Genomic DNA, 13,689 nt, shown 5'->3' on the forward strand with positions numbered 1-13,689 from the left:
TCCCTTTTTGCTTCACAGTCAATTTAAAAATTGTTGCTATGCTTTAAGTTAAGTTTAAATTTGTTGTGCTTGGTTTTAATATTTAAGCAGGCAATTTATAAATTGCCATTGCAATTAAAATATTAATTTAGCAACTTTAACGCTTACGCTTATCAAATAAATAATTAAAAAATAATTTTCGCTTGACTCACAGTCAATTTAAAAATTCATTAGATTTAATTCACAGCACATTGAAAATTAAAGTTCAAAGTCGTAACTTTCGACTGCCAAAAGGGTTGGAAATGTTGTTTGCAACTTGAGCTGAAAAACAACAGCGCAGAAGAAGAAGAAGAAGAAGACAACGTCGAGTTGTCTGGCGGCGCTGCTTTGACAAGGACACACAAACAAACGCGCGTACGTGTTTAATCCTTTGAGCCTAAATGTTGCAACATGCTCTGGCGAAAATTGGCAGCAGCAGCAAAGGCCCCTTAGGCAAATCCGTAGCATGTGGCAGCCGCAGACTGAGCCGTAATTTTTGGCTATTTAGCTTAGGGGGGGCGGTGCCAAGCGATTCACTTTACAGACAGTTGCCAATTTGCGCAGTTTTTTTTAATTAAAAATTCAATTTTTTGTTGTTCATTTTTGTGCACGCTTTGTGCGGCAAAATTGATTTTAGCTTTTCTTTTTTTACGGCCCAACAGACGCTTGAAAACAAAATTGATTGGCATAAAACTCAAATAAAAATAAAAGTTAACTTGCATATTTTATGCCTTTTTTTTCTGCTTTCTTTCTAAGCCCTTTAGCATGCGCTAAACTTTTGCTTGACAACTTTTCTGCACACAAAGCGTTGAGAAAAACTCGTTTAGTTTAGAAAATTTCTTGGCCCGAACTGCAAAATATGCATTCGAATGCTTGGGCGTTTAAGTCATTGACTGGAATTTATGCAAATTGCTTAACGAGGCAGCGAGGGGAGGTGGGGAAAGCTTAAGACAAAGGTCCTCTATGCCAAGCGGCAAGGGCATTTAAATTATGCGCTTGCCAAAGCGTTTGTTGTTGTTTTTATTTTGTGCTTTATTATACTTGTGAATTTATGTGCGCATCCTGAAAATATGCAGCTTACCATTCACATAACTTACGATAGCTTGTCAGTTACACTGCGAGAAATTATGCAGTCAATTGTGAGCTTAAGCGCTACACAGTGAGAAAGAATAGACTAATGGCTTTAATGTTATTTAAGCAAATATAAACTGCTTTAAAAATACAAATAGAAATTTGTAATTATTGCATATTACACAGCAAGAAAAACTAGTTTAAAAAAACTATCTTGCTTTTTATATTTTTTTTTTAGTTTTTTACAATAAAAAGAATTTACAGTTTTAATAATAGAAATTGATTTTTGCAATTACAAACAGCGAGAACTAGCTTCAAAAATGATCAGCTTTATATATTTTTTTGTTTTGGTAAATAAAAAAGAATTTTATAGTTTTAAATAAAGAAATTTAAAATAAATCAGCTACATAATTATTAAATTTTCATTTTTCATACCATTTGGCTCTTGATAAATTTACCCCACCCCACCCGTTTTGAGCATTCAAATGCACAAAAACTAATAAATTTTCTTTTTTTTCTGTAAACTTCTTTTGCATAAAATGCTATCAAATTTTGTTTTGTTGCTATCAAATATTTCTTTTGTATCAGTGTATTCAACTTTTACTGCATGTGAAACTTCGTACAATCCAAATATATATAATATTTCAAGAATTATTTATTTAAAGTTAACTTATAAAAATAATTACAAATTATTATTGATTGATGAACCTTTGCTTTTGTCTTTAGGGCTAAGGGTGCGCTTCAATAAATTAGCCAATGCGTATGGAAATTCATTGAACCGCAGCTGAGTGGGCCACTTAACCCTTTTTTTTGGCCATACCCAAGCTTGAGAGTGAGTGAGACAGAGCGAGAGCAACTCACATCAATTTGGTTGTACCAAAGGCTGCTGTCAATAAGTTGAACTTGTTGGCCCGCAGTCGCTTGATCAGCCAAGCGTCGTTTACAAGCGCTAAGCGTCAGTTAAGCGGCATGTCCTTGTCCTTGAAACGCGCGCGTGCGAAAGAGATAGAGCGAGCAGGCATAACAAGTGTAATATGTCAATTGAAGGACACTTGGACTCCCGCACACACACACACACACACATGACAAAGAGACAAGCACTCGAAGTATTTATTGCATTTGTTGTTTGTCTGTTGTTGTCGCCAACGCCGCCGCAGGATATGCTACGGATATTTGCAAAAAATATTGCAGCGACCATAAATTTTAAAAAGCCAAAGCCAAAGCCAAAGTCACTTTGGGCCCAACTCGACTCGCCTCGACTTGCCTCAACTCAAATTGGCCCCACAAATTGTGGCCACACTACGTGACCCCAAAAGCAAAACAAAGTCACACAAGCTAAAGGCTGCCGTATTGAGAGAGTGCAAAAGGTACATCAATTTAAATATAGTTATAGATTAGGCTAAAGCCCCATTAGTCTTTTAATGGTTCCTCCCAGTTGCTTAGTACGAATGGAAACACGTGTGGCAAATGTGACATTTGCTAAATGAAACAATTATTTTAACTTAATTTTCCATGTGTAGATATGTTATGTGAATTTGTTGCTTTTTATTAATTTAATTTATTTCAATTTTATGGTTGGGGTGGGGGGGGGGTTTGGGGGGGTGGGTTGCTTTTTTTTTTGTTGGTTTGTTTTTAAAGTTGATCGCTTAGTGGGTAAAGAAAATGTCTCAGCTGACTACAGACTACGCTCGATACTCATAACCTATCGATTATAGCTTTAATATAAACGCTAAGGAATAATAATATAGTCTGTATATATAACAGATCATCAGTTCTTGGCTAATTATGAAATTAAGTACAGCGAGTTTTATTTGAATTAGAATTGGTTTTATTTGAATTAAATTTTCTCATAATTAAATAAGCAAATTTAGCATAAGCAATTCCTAAGCTAAATTTTGTGAGTTTTCAGAGTTCAAAATATGAAAAATTCAGCAAATTAAATTTGTGTATAAGTTTGAATATAAATTTTGTGATTAAAAAAGACTGGAAACAAATTTAAGATTCTAGTTTAGACAGTGAATTATTTGAATTTAATTTTCTCTTAATTAAATAAGCAAAATTAGAATTAGCTACATTTTGTGAGATTTCTTTTTAAAGAAGCTTAAAAACGAAAAATTTCATGTCAATGAATTTGAATTGTGAATAGTAATTTGTTGAGATTTATTTTTAAAGCAGACTAAACAATTTAAGACTTTAGTTTAGGCACAGGAGTAACTATTTTAATAATTTTTTAATATTGTCTTACTATTAAAAATCAATTTAATTTTCGTCCTAATAGTAAAATTGAAAAAATTAATCATAAATTTAATGAAAATGACAAGAATTGTCTTTATTAAATAAGAGTTTTTATAAATATTATCTATTTATAAATTCAGTTACTACGCTATCGCAATCTACTCGAATTGCTTCCAATATCTTAATTTATAGTTCCTCTTAGGTTATAGTTATCTAAATTCTTAAAATACAGTCTATCAATACAAATTGTTTAACCTTTAAGCGAATCCCTTTCACTCTCTCGCTCTCTCTATGGTAATAGCCAATTTATTTAATGTTTATTTTTGGCTACACACTCCACTCTATCGAAATTCAATATTTATCTAAGCAAAGCACTCAGCTAAAGTATGCACAACAAACTATGTTTAACCACAAATCCAATATGAAGCACACAACACGCACCGCACATCGCTGTGTTGGACTGCGAGTAATATTACCCACCACCAAATAAAAGAAAAAAAGGGGGATGGCTGTTACCTGGACCCACCAATCATGTAAGCAAGCCTTAACATCACATTGTTAGCATATGTAAGCTTAGTGCTGACTGTTGGCACTGCTGTCTGCTTATCATTTTCTAAATTTGTTGTACACGCATGCTCGTGTAGTACCCAATCTGTTGTTTTTTTAAATGCGTTCTGCTGCTGCTTCCCACACACACATGGGCGTGTGGGGCCATCCAAAAAAGGACCCCACCAGCACATAAAAACTGTCTCATAAAGTTATACGCAGCCAGGCGCACATTTGTCTAAATTGAATTGTTTGTTTGGTTTGAAGCGCTGTGGGGTTAAATCTCAAGGTGGGGCCACTTTGGAAATTCAATTCATTTTCAATATGCGCAATGATGTGCCACGTTAGCCGGTGCAGCGTGCCAGAGCAATCTGCTTTTGTTGTTTGGTCTCTCTCTTGGCTTTGCTTTTGCCTTGCAATTTGACTTACCTGCAATGAAATGATAGAAAAATATATAGACAAAGTTTTACATACATATGCGGGTAATATACAAATATTATTTTATGCGTTTGCATGCAGCGCACTTGAAAGAGAACGAGCCAAAGCGCACGCGAGATAGATAGAGAGAAAGAGATAGATAGATGTAGGCGAGCTTAAGAATTAAAACTCATGTTGCGGTCCACAAGTTCACTTAGCAAAAGAGCAGCCTCAAGGTGACTTGTACACTGCTAAAAATTATATTTTAGCTCAAGGTTGTGTAAAAGAAAAATTATAAAAAATATTTGTTGTGAAAAAATAACAAAAATGCACAAAAAAATGTAACAAAAATTTTAAAACTGAAAATTAAAGCTAAAAAATTAGTTGCATTTAATTTTGCACAATAATTAATATTTATTTAAAAAATAAATTAATAAATTGTGTTTGTCTGTATAAAAAATAAATAAAATAAAATAAAATTCATACGTAAGCAAATAAAATAAATAATTTTCTTATTTTTGCTTGCATAATTTCAAAATAAAAATATCAATATATACTTTAAGAGAAAATAAATTATTTTTCAAACGTAATTGGTTTTCTGTATTAAAATATATAATTTGTTTGAATAATTTCAAAGTAAAAACTTTGACAAATTAATTTCGTACTTAACTGAATGCAATAAATATGCAATATTAAATTTGAAAATATATAATATATAAAATAATAATGTTTCACTTTTGTGAATTAATAATTAAATATTTTTTTTTAAACCTCAACAGCTTGTTTTAAATTAATCATCAATTTTTTATGACTGTAACGCTTGAGCTATAATTTTTTTTTATATGCCACAGCAAACTCAAGCGCGCGTGGCCACACCCACCACACGCCCAAGCTGGCGCTATGATGTCAGCCTCAGCCTCTTGTACGTGCTTGAGCTTGAGCTTAGCTCTTGCTATTGCTGCTGCTGCTGCTGCTGGCGCCTGCGTCTTACCTATGACGTAGGAGTACCCGTCCAGCGTGAGTACGCACTTGCGTGTTGTGGTGCCGGCCAAGCTGCCGATGCCGCCGCCCACCACAACGCTGGACGGGTAGCGGGTGGCGCTAGTGCCACGCCCACCGCTGGCTCCGCTGAGTGCCTTGTTGAGACTGCTCGAGAAGCTGCTGGGACTTTGCTGTTGTTGTTGCGACTGTTGAGCTTCAACGCTGTTGAGACTTTCGCGTCGCGGTGGCGCCACCAAACCAACAAACTCCGCATCGTTGCGTTTGCCTAATGATCCATCGCAGGAGTGATCGCGTTCCCGTTCACGTTCGCGTTCGTTACGCGTGCGCGTGCGTTCACAGCGTGCGGCGGCGGCGGCGCCGTCTGCATTGTTCTCGCTTTGATTTATCTGAAGCGTTTGCGGTTTGTGTTGACGCGTGGGCGGCGTTTCGTCCAGTGTATCGCCCATGTTTAAGCTTTGCTATAACTTATATATTTGCTTAATTTTCCGCACGCTTTTCACGCGCGCATTTTCGACTACGCGACGCTAATTAGTGCGTTTTCAATTTTATTTAGATCGTCGTTCTGGGACGCACAACTTTTCTTTGCCTTCTCCGCCAGTTGTTAACGTTGATTTGATTAATTGCTTTGCGAAATTGAAATTATAATGCACTGTTAATCTCACTTGCAACATTTTTGTTTGCCACTTTAATTACTGCACTAAAATAAAATTTAATTAAAACCAGTCACACACACATACAAACAAACAAATGGAAATTATGTAGCATAAAGCAGAGAAATTGCAATGGCAAAGAGCAACAGACTTGCATTTAATACGCATACGCCATGCTGGTCGTCAGGGTTAAAAATAAAGCAATGAAATAACAAAATTGCTGCCACTGCCACAGCCACAGCCACATCTTTTTATGAGTGCGCCATCAAAATTACTTCAATGCCACTTCGCTCGCTGCTCGCTTATTTCTCTTTTTGAGGTTTCATTACAATGCGTATGCTTAATATTGAAAAATTCACAGAGATTGCTGCTTGAAGCGCTCAAGGGGTTAAGAAATTTAATACCCAAGCATTTCTTTATGTATAAAAAGTAAACTAAATTGTTAGAAATTTTTAAAAATTTATATTTAAAAGTTCAGTTTAAAAAAATTATGCAATTAATTATAAAATCTAAAATGCTTCACTTTAAATTTTGATTTTAATTCATTTAACTCTTGTGTATGTATATTTTTAATGTTTACCTTTCTAAATAAATAAATTATATTTTTAAGTTGCTGATATATTGTTTTTACAATATTAATTAATACAAACAGCGTTTTGTGAAGCTAAAAGAATAAATAAGTTATTTTAATAATAAATTATATTCCAATCACACATTTACCCACGTAATCAACACATTTATGTTAATTCGCAATACAAATTGTATTCTTTGGGAACTATTTGGCCAATAATAATTTAGATATAATTCAATAAAAACTTTGCTAACGATTTTAGGGTTTTATGTACTCAAGTAGGGGTGGGCTGGCTGCACATATTTTTAATAATAAAAACGTTAATTGTAATTTTAGCTCAAATCAATTCATTACCCTGTATTTGTTGCTATTTTAGTTTTGAGCTTTAATGTTTAACTCTTTGCAGCTGTCCCCAGTCAACTGACCCGCGCTGTTCGCTGTCAGCCAAATAACAAATATTGCTCTAATTGCACATTTTTGTTGTTGTCAATATTGTTGCTGACCAAACACACTTGCCACACCCACCAACTACAAAACTCTATGCCATTCACCATTTGAATTTGAATGACAATGCAGTTTTTTTTTCTATTTTTTTGGGAATCAGATTTTTATTGCTTGCGCTTTGTGAAATGTTGCTGGACGTATGCATATATGAATGGTCATTCTGTCATTCAATATTTATTTGCGCTTGCACATTTGTTGTCATAATGTTTGCATTTGTCAAACATCCATCAATGACAAGATGTTGCCTTGGAACTTTGAAAATGTGAAAAAATATGATTAATATTTTCAATAATTTTTCAACATTTTTCACTTTTATGTGTGTGTGTGTGTTTGTGTGGGCGTGGCTCATTTTTGCATGTCCTTGCGCTTGGCACGTACGCCAAATAAAATGACGGCGTCACTTTGAAGCCGTCACGTACACCAGTGTGGCAAGACCCAGACCCAGGCTAAAGGCTTTTGCGGCAAGTCCAAACGGACAACAAAAAATAAAACAATATGAATTGTCAGCAACTTAAAGACGAAGCAAACGTCGTCAGTACAAAAATACGTGCTGACTTTTAAGGCCAAGTCAGTTTGCTAAAAGTTTAAATAGCAAATTTCTTTATTTATATTAATTTTACTTTTGTTTGTAGCAGAATTCGAAGGGACTGCAGTTTGTTTTAAGCAGTTTAAAGCAGCAACTAAGCGAAATTTAAATCTATATTGAAGTGAATATATCAAAATAAATTGTGTAATGAAATATTATATTTCTATAAGTAAAAGTATTTTGAAACACACTTAACACATTTTAAAAGCAATAAGGCGCATCTATTGAGTTGCAATAATTTTAAATTAAATTAAATTGTATATAAAATAAATAATAAAGTGTTAACTAAAGTCCTGAATGCATGTTTTGATACATTTTACATTTAAAATTGCTAAAATTTAATTGCTGCTTTTAATTTGTTTGCTTTTCAATTTAAGATTTAAAATATTTTCTCATATCTTTCATATTTTCTCTTAATTTTTCTTTTCTTGCTCAGCTTTCTTTTATTGCTAAATTTTGCTGTTTGCAAAAATTTCTGCCCACGCACACAATCAATACAAATGCTCATAATATGAAGATGAAAAAAGTTGAGTTTATTGCCCACTTTGAGTGGCTTAAAGAGTTTTGTGCTGAGCTTTGTGTGTGTGTGTGTGTGTCTTGTTAAATTATTTTACTTCATTTAAAACTCAGTCACGGCGCTGAAAATTTTGAAAAGTTTTTTTTGCGCCTGTATAATCATCTTCTCATATTAAACTCAATATTATTTTGCTTGCTTTTCAATTTTTTGCTCCTCTCTTTATCTCCGTTGTCTCTAAAAAGCCTTTTCGAGTGCAGCAACAGACAGCAGACAAAGCAAAAATGTAATATTCACTTAAATTTTATGTTATTGCGCGTCTATGCATCTTTACTTAAGCTTAGTCTGGCGCTTTAAGCATAAATATTACGCATACGTCGCCGCCGACGTTTTATCGTGTGCCTAATGATGTATCAATAACGCATTTAACGACATAATTAAGTGTGCTGCGCTATGGAAATCAATGCTCTTTAGCATCCATTAATGCCAGCCACAATATATAAGCCACGACTTTTAGTTCACTTGACCATAAATTGCGTTATCTACAGCCCCCAAGCAAGAGAGAGAAAGAGAAGTCAATGCTCGCGCTATAGCCAAAGAGTTCAGCGTACTGAGGAGTCGCATAAATTTTAAATATTTTGGGGTATGGTTATAGTTTTCTTTGTTGGCCAGCAGCATCATTTCGATAAGCTGCGTTTATAGTTTGTGTTAAGTTAATCAGCTGGAATTTTATGTTGCTGTTTATGTTTTTGTCATCAGAGATGAAAGGCAACAAGTCAAAGTCAATTATTTAATTAAAACGCTGTCTTTGGGGCATGCCACCGAAAATAACTGTTAATATATTTCAGCGAGCACGTGCAGCAAACAGCAATTGAAAGCAGCAATAATCACAAAGCAGCAGCAGACACACACACACACACACACACACACACACACACACAAATAATTAAAAGCGCATACACAATGTGTCAGAGTGTAATATAAATATGTATATAACGTATACAAGTTGCGCCCAAGGGGGAGTGGGTGTGTGGGAGTGAGTGGGCGTACCTTCGTTCGCATTTGCTGTGTGAGTGTGAGTAAGTATATAGCATTGTCGGCTGACATTACATACAATGTTTGTACGCAAGTACGAAAAGCACAATTTGATGTAATAGCTGAGAGAAACTTTGTGGGGGAGCGCAACTTTGATATACACTTTGTATGCTATGGCAAAAATGCTGTTGAGAGTTTCTACATGTTTTCGTTGTATTAGTCTTATTTGTTAGCTACACAGTTTTACGATATTGAAATTAACTATATGCTGAGCGAGAGTTGCTAAATACTCTCATTGTATTCTGCTTGTTTGTTAGCCACACAGTTTTACGATATTCGTATTTACGATATTGAAATTACCTATGCTGACTAAGAGTTTCTAAATACTCATTGTATTTTGCTTGTTTGTTAGCTGCACAGTTTTACGACATTGGAATTTACGATATTCGTATTTACAATATTATTGTTATTATTCAATAATTTTCAGAAAACTTTTTCTTTTACGTATATGCAGTTTTACGATATTGAATAAGTTCAGAATGTTATAAACTATTTACTTTAAGAACCTATAAATCTTATTACGTCTTTTACGATATTAAAATATGCTATATTTGTTTTAATATGTAATTCTAAATTACTATATTTAGCTCAATCAGTATTATTATGTTTAATCTGAGAGTAAACGAGCCTTAGCTTACGATATTTCTTCCTACTAATTACGATATGGCAACTTTAGTCGTATAAAACAAATTCATTTGTATTTAAGACAAGACTTAATACTTTAAATCTAATTACAATTTATGTTAGACTTATATTTATCTCTGTGCCTCTCTCTCTCTCTCTTTCTCTTTCATTCAGTGTCTTTAGTTTGTTCTACTTATTTTCTTTACGTTGGCTGCTATTTACTTTTGTAAATTAACAAAAAAGGAAAAGCGTTGCCCGGGCCGTGCGCAATTAAAGTTGCAGCAACTTTAACTGTTAGCTGTCATATCCTGTTTCAAGGACACTTTGCTAATAACCCACTGAGCTGCATTTGCCAGCAGCAGCGCACATTGTCATTTGCACTCATATCTTTATGGTCTGTCTCTCTCTCCCTCGCGTACTCTGTCTTCCTCGGCGTATTCGCATTCCTCGCAGCTTATGCCTTTACCCTTTTAGCCTGTTTGTCTCATTTTAATTGTTGTAATTTTGTTGTTGTTAGTGCGCTGGTGGTGGGTGTGGCGCCATGTTGCGCCATGTTCTTGGCTTACGCTTGTGTAATAAAAGATGAGTTAAAAGAGCGAGGCGAAGCTGCGATGCGGTATAATGGAAATTTGTTTTTTTTCCTCTTTGAGCAGGGCTCAGCGCTGGAACTCTTCGGCTCTGTTATCAAATGGGGAAATCGATCGATGTCTGCATGCAGCCAGGGCAGGCCAGGCCAATAGCAAACAATGGCCCAAAGAAAATTGCATGTAATTGAATGTGAGCGAGACATAGATACTTTCGTTTCGCTAAGGCCCAAACAGGAAGTGTGCAATAAATTTTGCTGCCTTGCAAGGTCCTTCGCTTTGTGACACTTTGTGGCAAGTGTAGCCACTCACTTGGCTCATTAGCATTTGGGCCAGGCCATCAGGCAGCATAAGGACATGTGTTTAAGCGTAGCCAGACAGGCGACAGGCGACGCGTGGCCCACAAACTTTTCGCCACAATTTCAATTGCAAATGACATTTTTCATTTTCATTTTTGTTCTGTTCTGCTGTTGATCGTCCCCCAAGGCACAAGTTAAGTGAATTTATAAAATACACCAAAATGTAAATAAACTGAAATGTTTACAATTTTATAAATGTGTAATAAGTTGTTAAGGCTACACACAAAAGCTCCAGAGAGAGAACGAGTGTCAAATTATTCTAAAATTATTATAAATTATAAGCAGCTGCTGGAACTGACATAACTTAAGCTACAGCATTTAATAAATATTTAATATTAAAGCAAATGTTTGCTGCATATTTTGGCAAGCTAAAATATATACTAATAAATATTTGCTATTAATATAAATGATGAAAACTTTTTTATGCAACTAAGTAAATATTTCCTAAAAATAAATTGCTGCAAAAATAAATTTAAAAAAATGTCTGACACTTTATTTTAAATGAAAATATTTTTAAAAAAATTATTTTTAATATTTGTAGTTTCTTAAATATTTTTTTTATATTTATTTTAAAGCTCTTGACATTTGAGTTGCAAAAATAAATTAAATAAAATATATGTGACACTTTATTTTAAATGAAAATATTTTTTCTATAATAAAAAATCAATTTTTTTTATTTTTAATTTTAAATATATTTTCATAAGCTGTTAATAGTTGTTAATAAAAATTAAAGAAATAAAAATAAATAATTTTACTCTTTAATGAAATATAAATAAACAATATTATTGCCTTGAAAATACTTTTAGTCCTAAGTAGCTATTAATATTTATTTTAAGCATTTCTTTGTTTTTAAAAAAAAATTTGTCGAGTTGGGTATTTCAAGTTACATAGAAATATTTTCTTTTATATTTTTTTTTAGGGCTTGACTTGCATATTTGAGCAAAAAAGTAAATTTGCAACATGCCAAAATGTTTTTCTGTCTGCCTTTTGAAATATTTAGTTTGCATAGCTAAGCCACACACACACACACACGCACATTTTGTTGGTAGTGGAACACCAGCTGTGGCTTTAGATGCAGTCCACAAATTCTATTTACATATGCGAAGCCCCAGCACAAATGAGAAAAGTCGCATTATTAATTTGCCGCTGCGCAAAGACCATAAATAAGAATGTCGCTTGTTCTATATAAACAACTACATATATTCATGTGTGTGTGTGTGTGTGTGTAAGAAACTTTGCTCAGCTGCCATATGTTTTTGTTTAGCGTCGCGTCGCTGCTTTGCCTTGTGGCAATTTATTACTATTTTGACTTGTAAATTGCGAGCCATACAAATAAGCAGCCTAACCAATACATACAAACAAAGAAACGCACACACACACACATACAAATTCGCTTGCTTTGAATATGTTGGCGACAATTTGAAAAGCAGGCAATTATCCTTATTAGCTGCTTATTTATAGCCATGTTTGTTTACTCGTTACGCCATTGACGCATAAGCAATAAGATGGATTGCCTAGCTGGTGGTTGGGTTGGGTTGGGTGGGTGGTGCTGTGTCTGTGGCTAATGCAACAGTTGCTGCTACGAGTTAATGAGCTGCTTGCTTTATTAATGTCACCAAAGCGCCTCTGAAGACTTCACATAGATATAGAGAGAGTGAGAGACTGAGGCTTAAAGTCATTTAAAATTAATGCTTTGACAGCAGCAAACGCGTGTAGAGAGTACACTGAGCAAAATGTATGCTCAAGTATTACTTACTGATCTTTTGCTTTATATAGGCTTTAATCAAATATTGGTTAAAAATTAAATGATATATTTTTATCAAAAAGCATTTTTCAGCAATAAAAATGAAATTATTAATTATTAATTGCATTGTTTTAAATATCAAAAATAGATGCCCTTCAAAGTTGCGGAGTTTAAATTGTAAATTTAAATAGTTTTTCAAAATTTTTCAACTTATTTATATTAAAATAGAAGTGTTTCAATTAATATGTTAGAACTTAAGTATTCAATTATTTGCTGGTCTCTCGTTCATAGAGATGTATTTCTCAAATTCAGTAGAATAAAAAAAATATATTAAGTATTTAATTCATTCGAAGTGTTGTGCACTTTCGTATAATTTCTTTAATATTACTTTTTGCTTATATTATTATTAATTTGTATTATAATTGTCGCTGAGTCTTTTGTTTCGTAGCTGTTCCTATTGTGTTTATAAAAATAGTTTTTCAATCTAAAATTTATAGTTTAAGTATATAAATTAAATTATTTTTTTAACTATCTAATAATTCAAAAGGTTTTTTGCACTTCTATATTTTTATTAGTATATAATGATTAGCTTATTATTATTCCTTGTTTCTACTGCTGTAACATTTTTGTTGCTGCTTCTGCTATCGCTGGCGCTTCACAAGTTGAAATCAGCGACATTTTTATTACTCGCGCCCTGGCAGTTGACTACGTTGACTACCTAACCTCACTTTCCCACAAATTCACATGATTGTGTGTGTGTGTGAGTGTGTGCACAATTTACATGCTGATGATGTCGTTATTAAACGCATAAATAAATTGTCTAAAAAATAATAACGCGTAGCAAAAAACTCACTCGCTGACAAGCGCAAATTGCTACGAAGGCAACAGTTGCTGCTTGCTATGGGGGACAAAAGTAAACTTAATATAAAACCTGGCGCTAAATGAAAAACTTGTCTCGTGCTTTTAGCGCATTGTTTGCATTGCTCTTGCCCTTACTCTAGTATTTTTACTTTGTTTTATGACTTTATGACTTTACGTGCAAACATATGCGATATTTAGGGGTAGCGCACAAGTGTGTGTGTGTGTGTGTGTGCGAAAGAGACAGCGCGAACAGTTACAATGCGGCATATTCAGCAATTAATTGCTTTGGGGGTAGCCCAAAACTCTCT

At 34.0% G+C, this 13,689-nt stretch overlaps 1 protein-coding gene across 6 annotated transcripts in view; it reads right to left on the minus strand.

Moving 5' to 3' along the window:
• LOC108607347 (calcium/calmodulin-dependent 3',5'-cyclic nucleotide phosphodiesterase 1) overlaps positions 1 to 13,689 on the minus strand; it is a 109,530-nt gene that overhangs the window by 48,037 nt on the left and 47,804 nt on the right. The window contains exon 1 of one of the 6 annotated variants that reach the window (XM_033293494.1): positions 5,279 to 5,812. The exons of 2 other annotated variants lie outside the window; for them this stretch is intronic. In XM_033293494.1, the coding sequence (XP_033149385.1) occupies positions 5,279 to 5,735 (457 nt within the window). In that variant the 5' untranslated portion in view covers positions 5,736 to 5,812. Of the gene's footprint in view, positions 1 to 5,278; positions 5,815 to 13,689 lie in introns of those variants that run through there. 3 more of the 6 variants (XM_033293540.1, XM_033293547.1, XM_033293513.1) reach the window with 3 other exon arrangements.

This window comes from Drosophila busckii, chromosome 2L (assembly GCF_011750605.1).
Source record: "Drosophila busckii strain San Diego stock center, stock number 13000-0081.31 chromosome 2L, ASM1175060v1, whole genome shotgun sequence".
NCBI classification, from domain to species: domain Eukaryota; kingdom Metazoa; phylum Arthropoda; class Insecta; order Diptera; family Drosophilidae; genus Drosophila; species Drosophila busckii.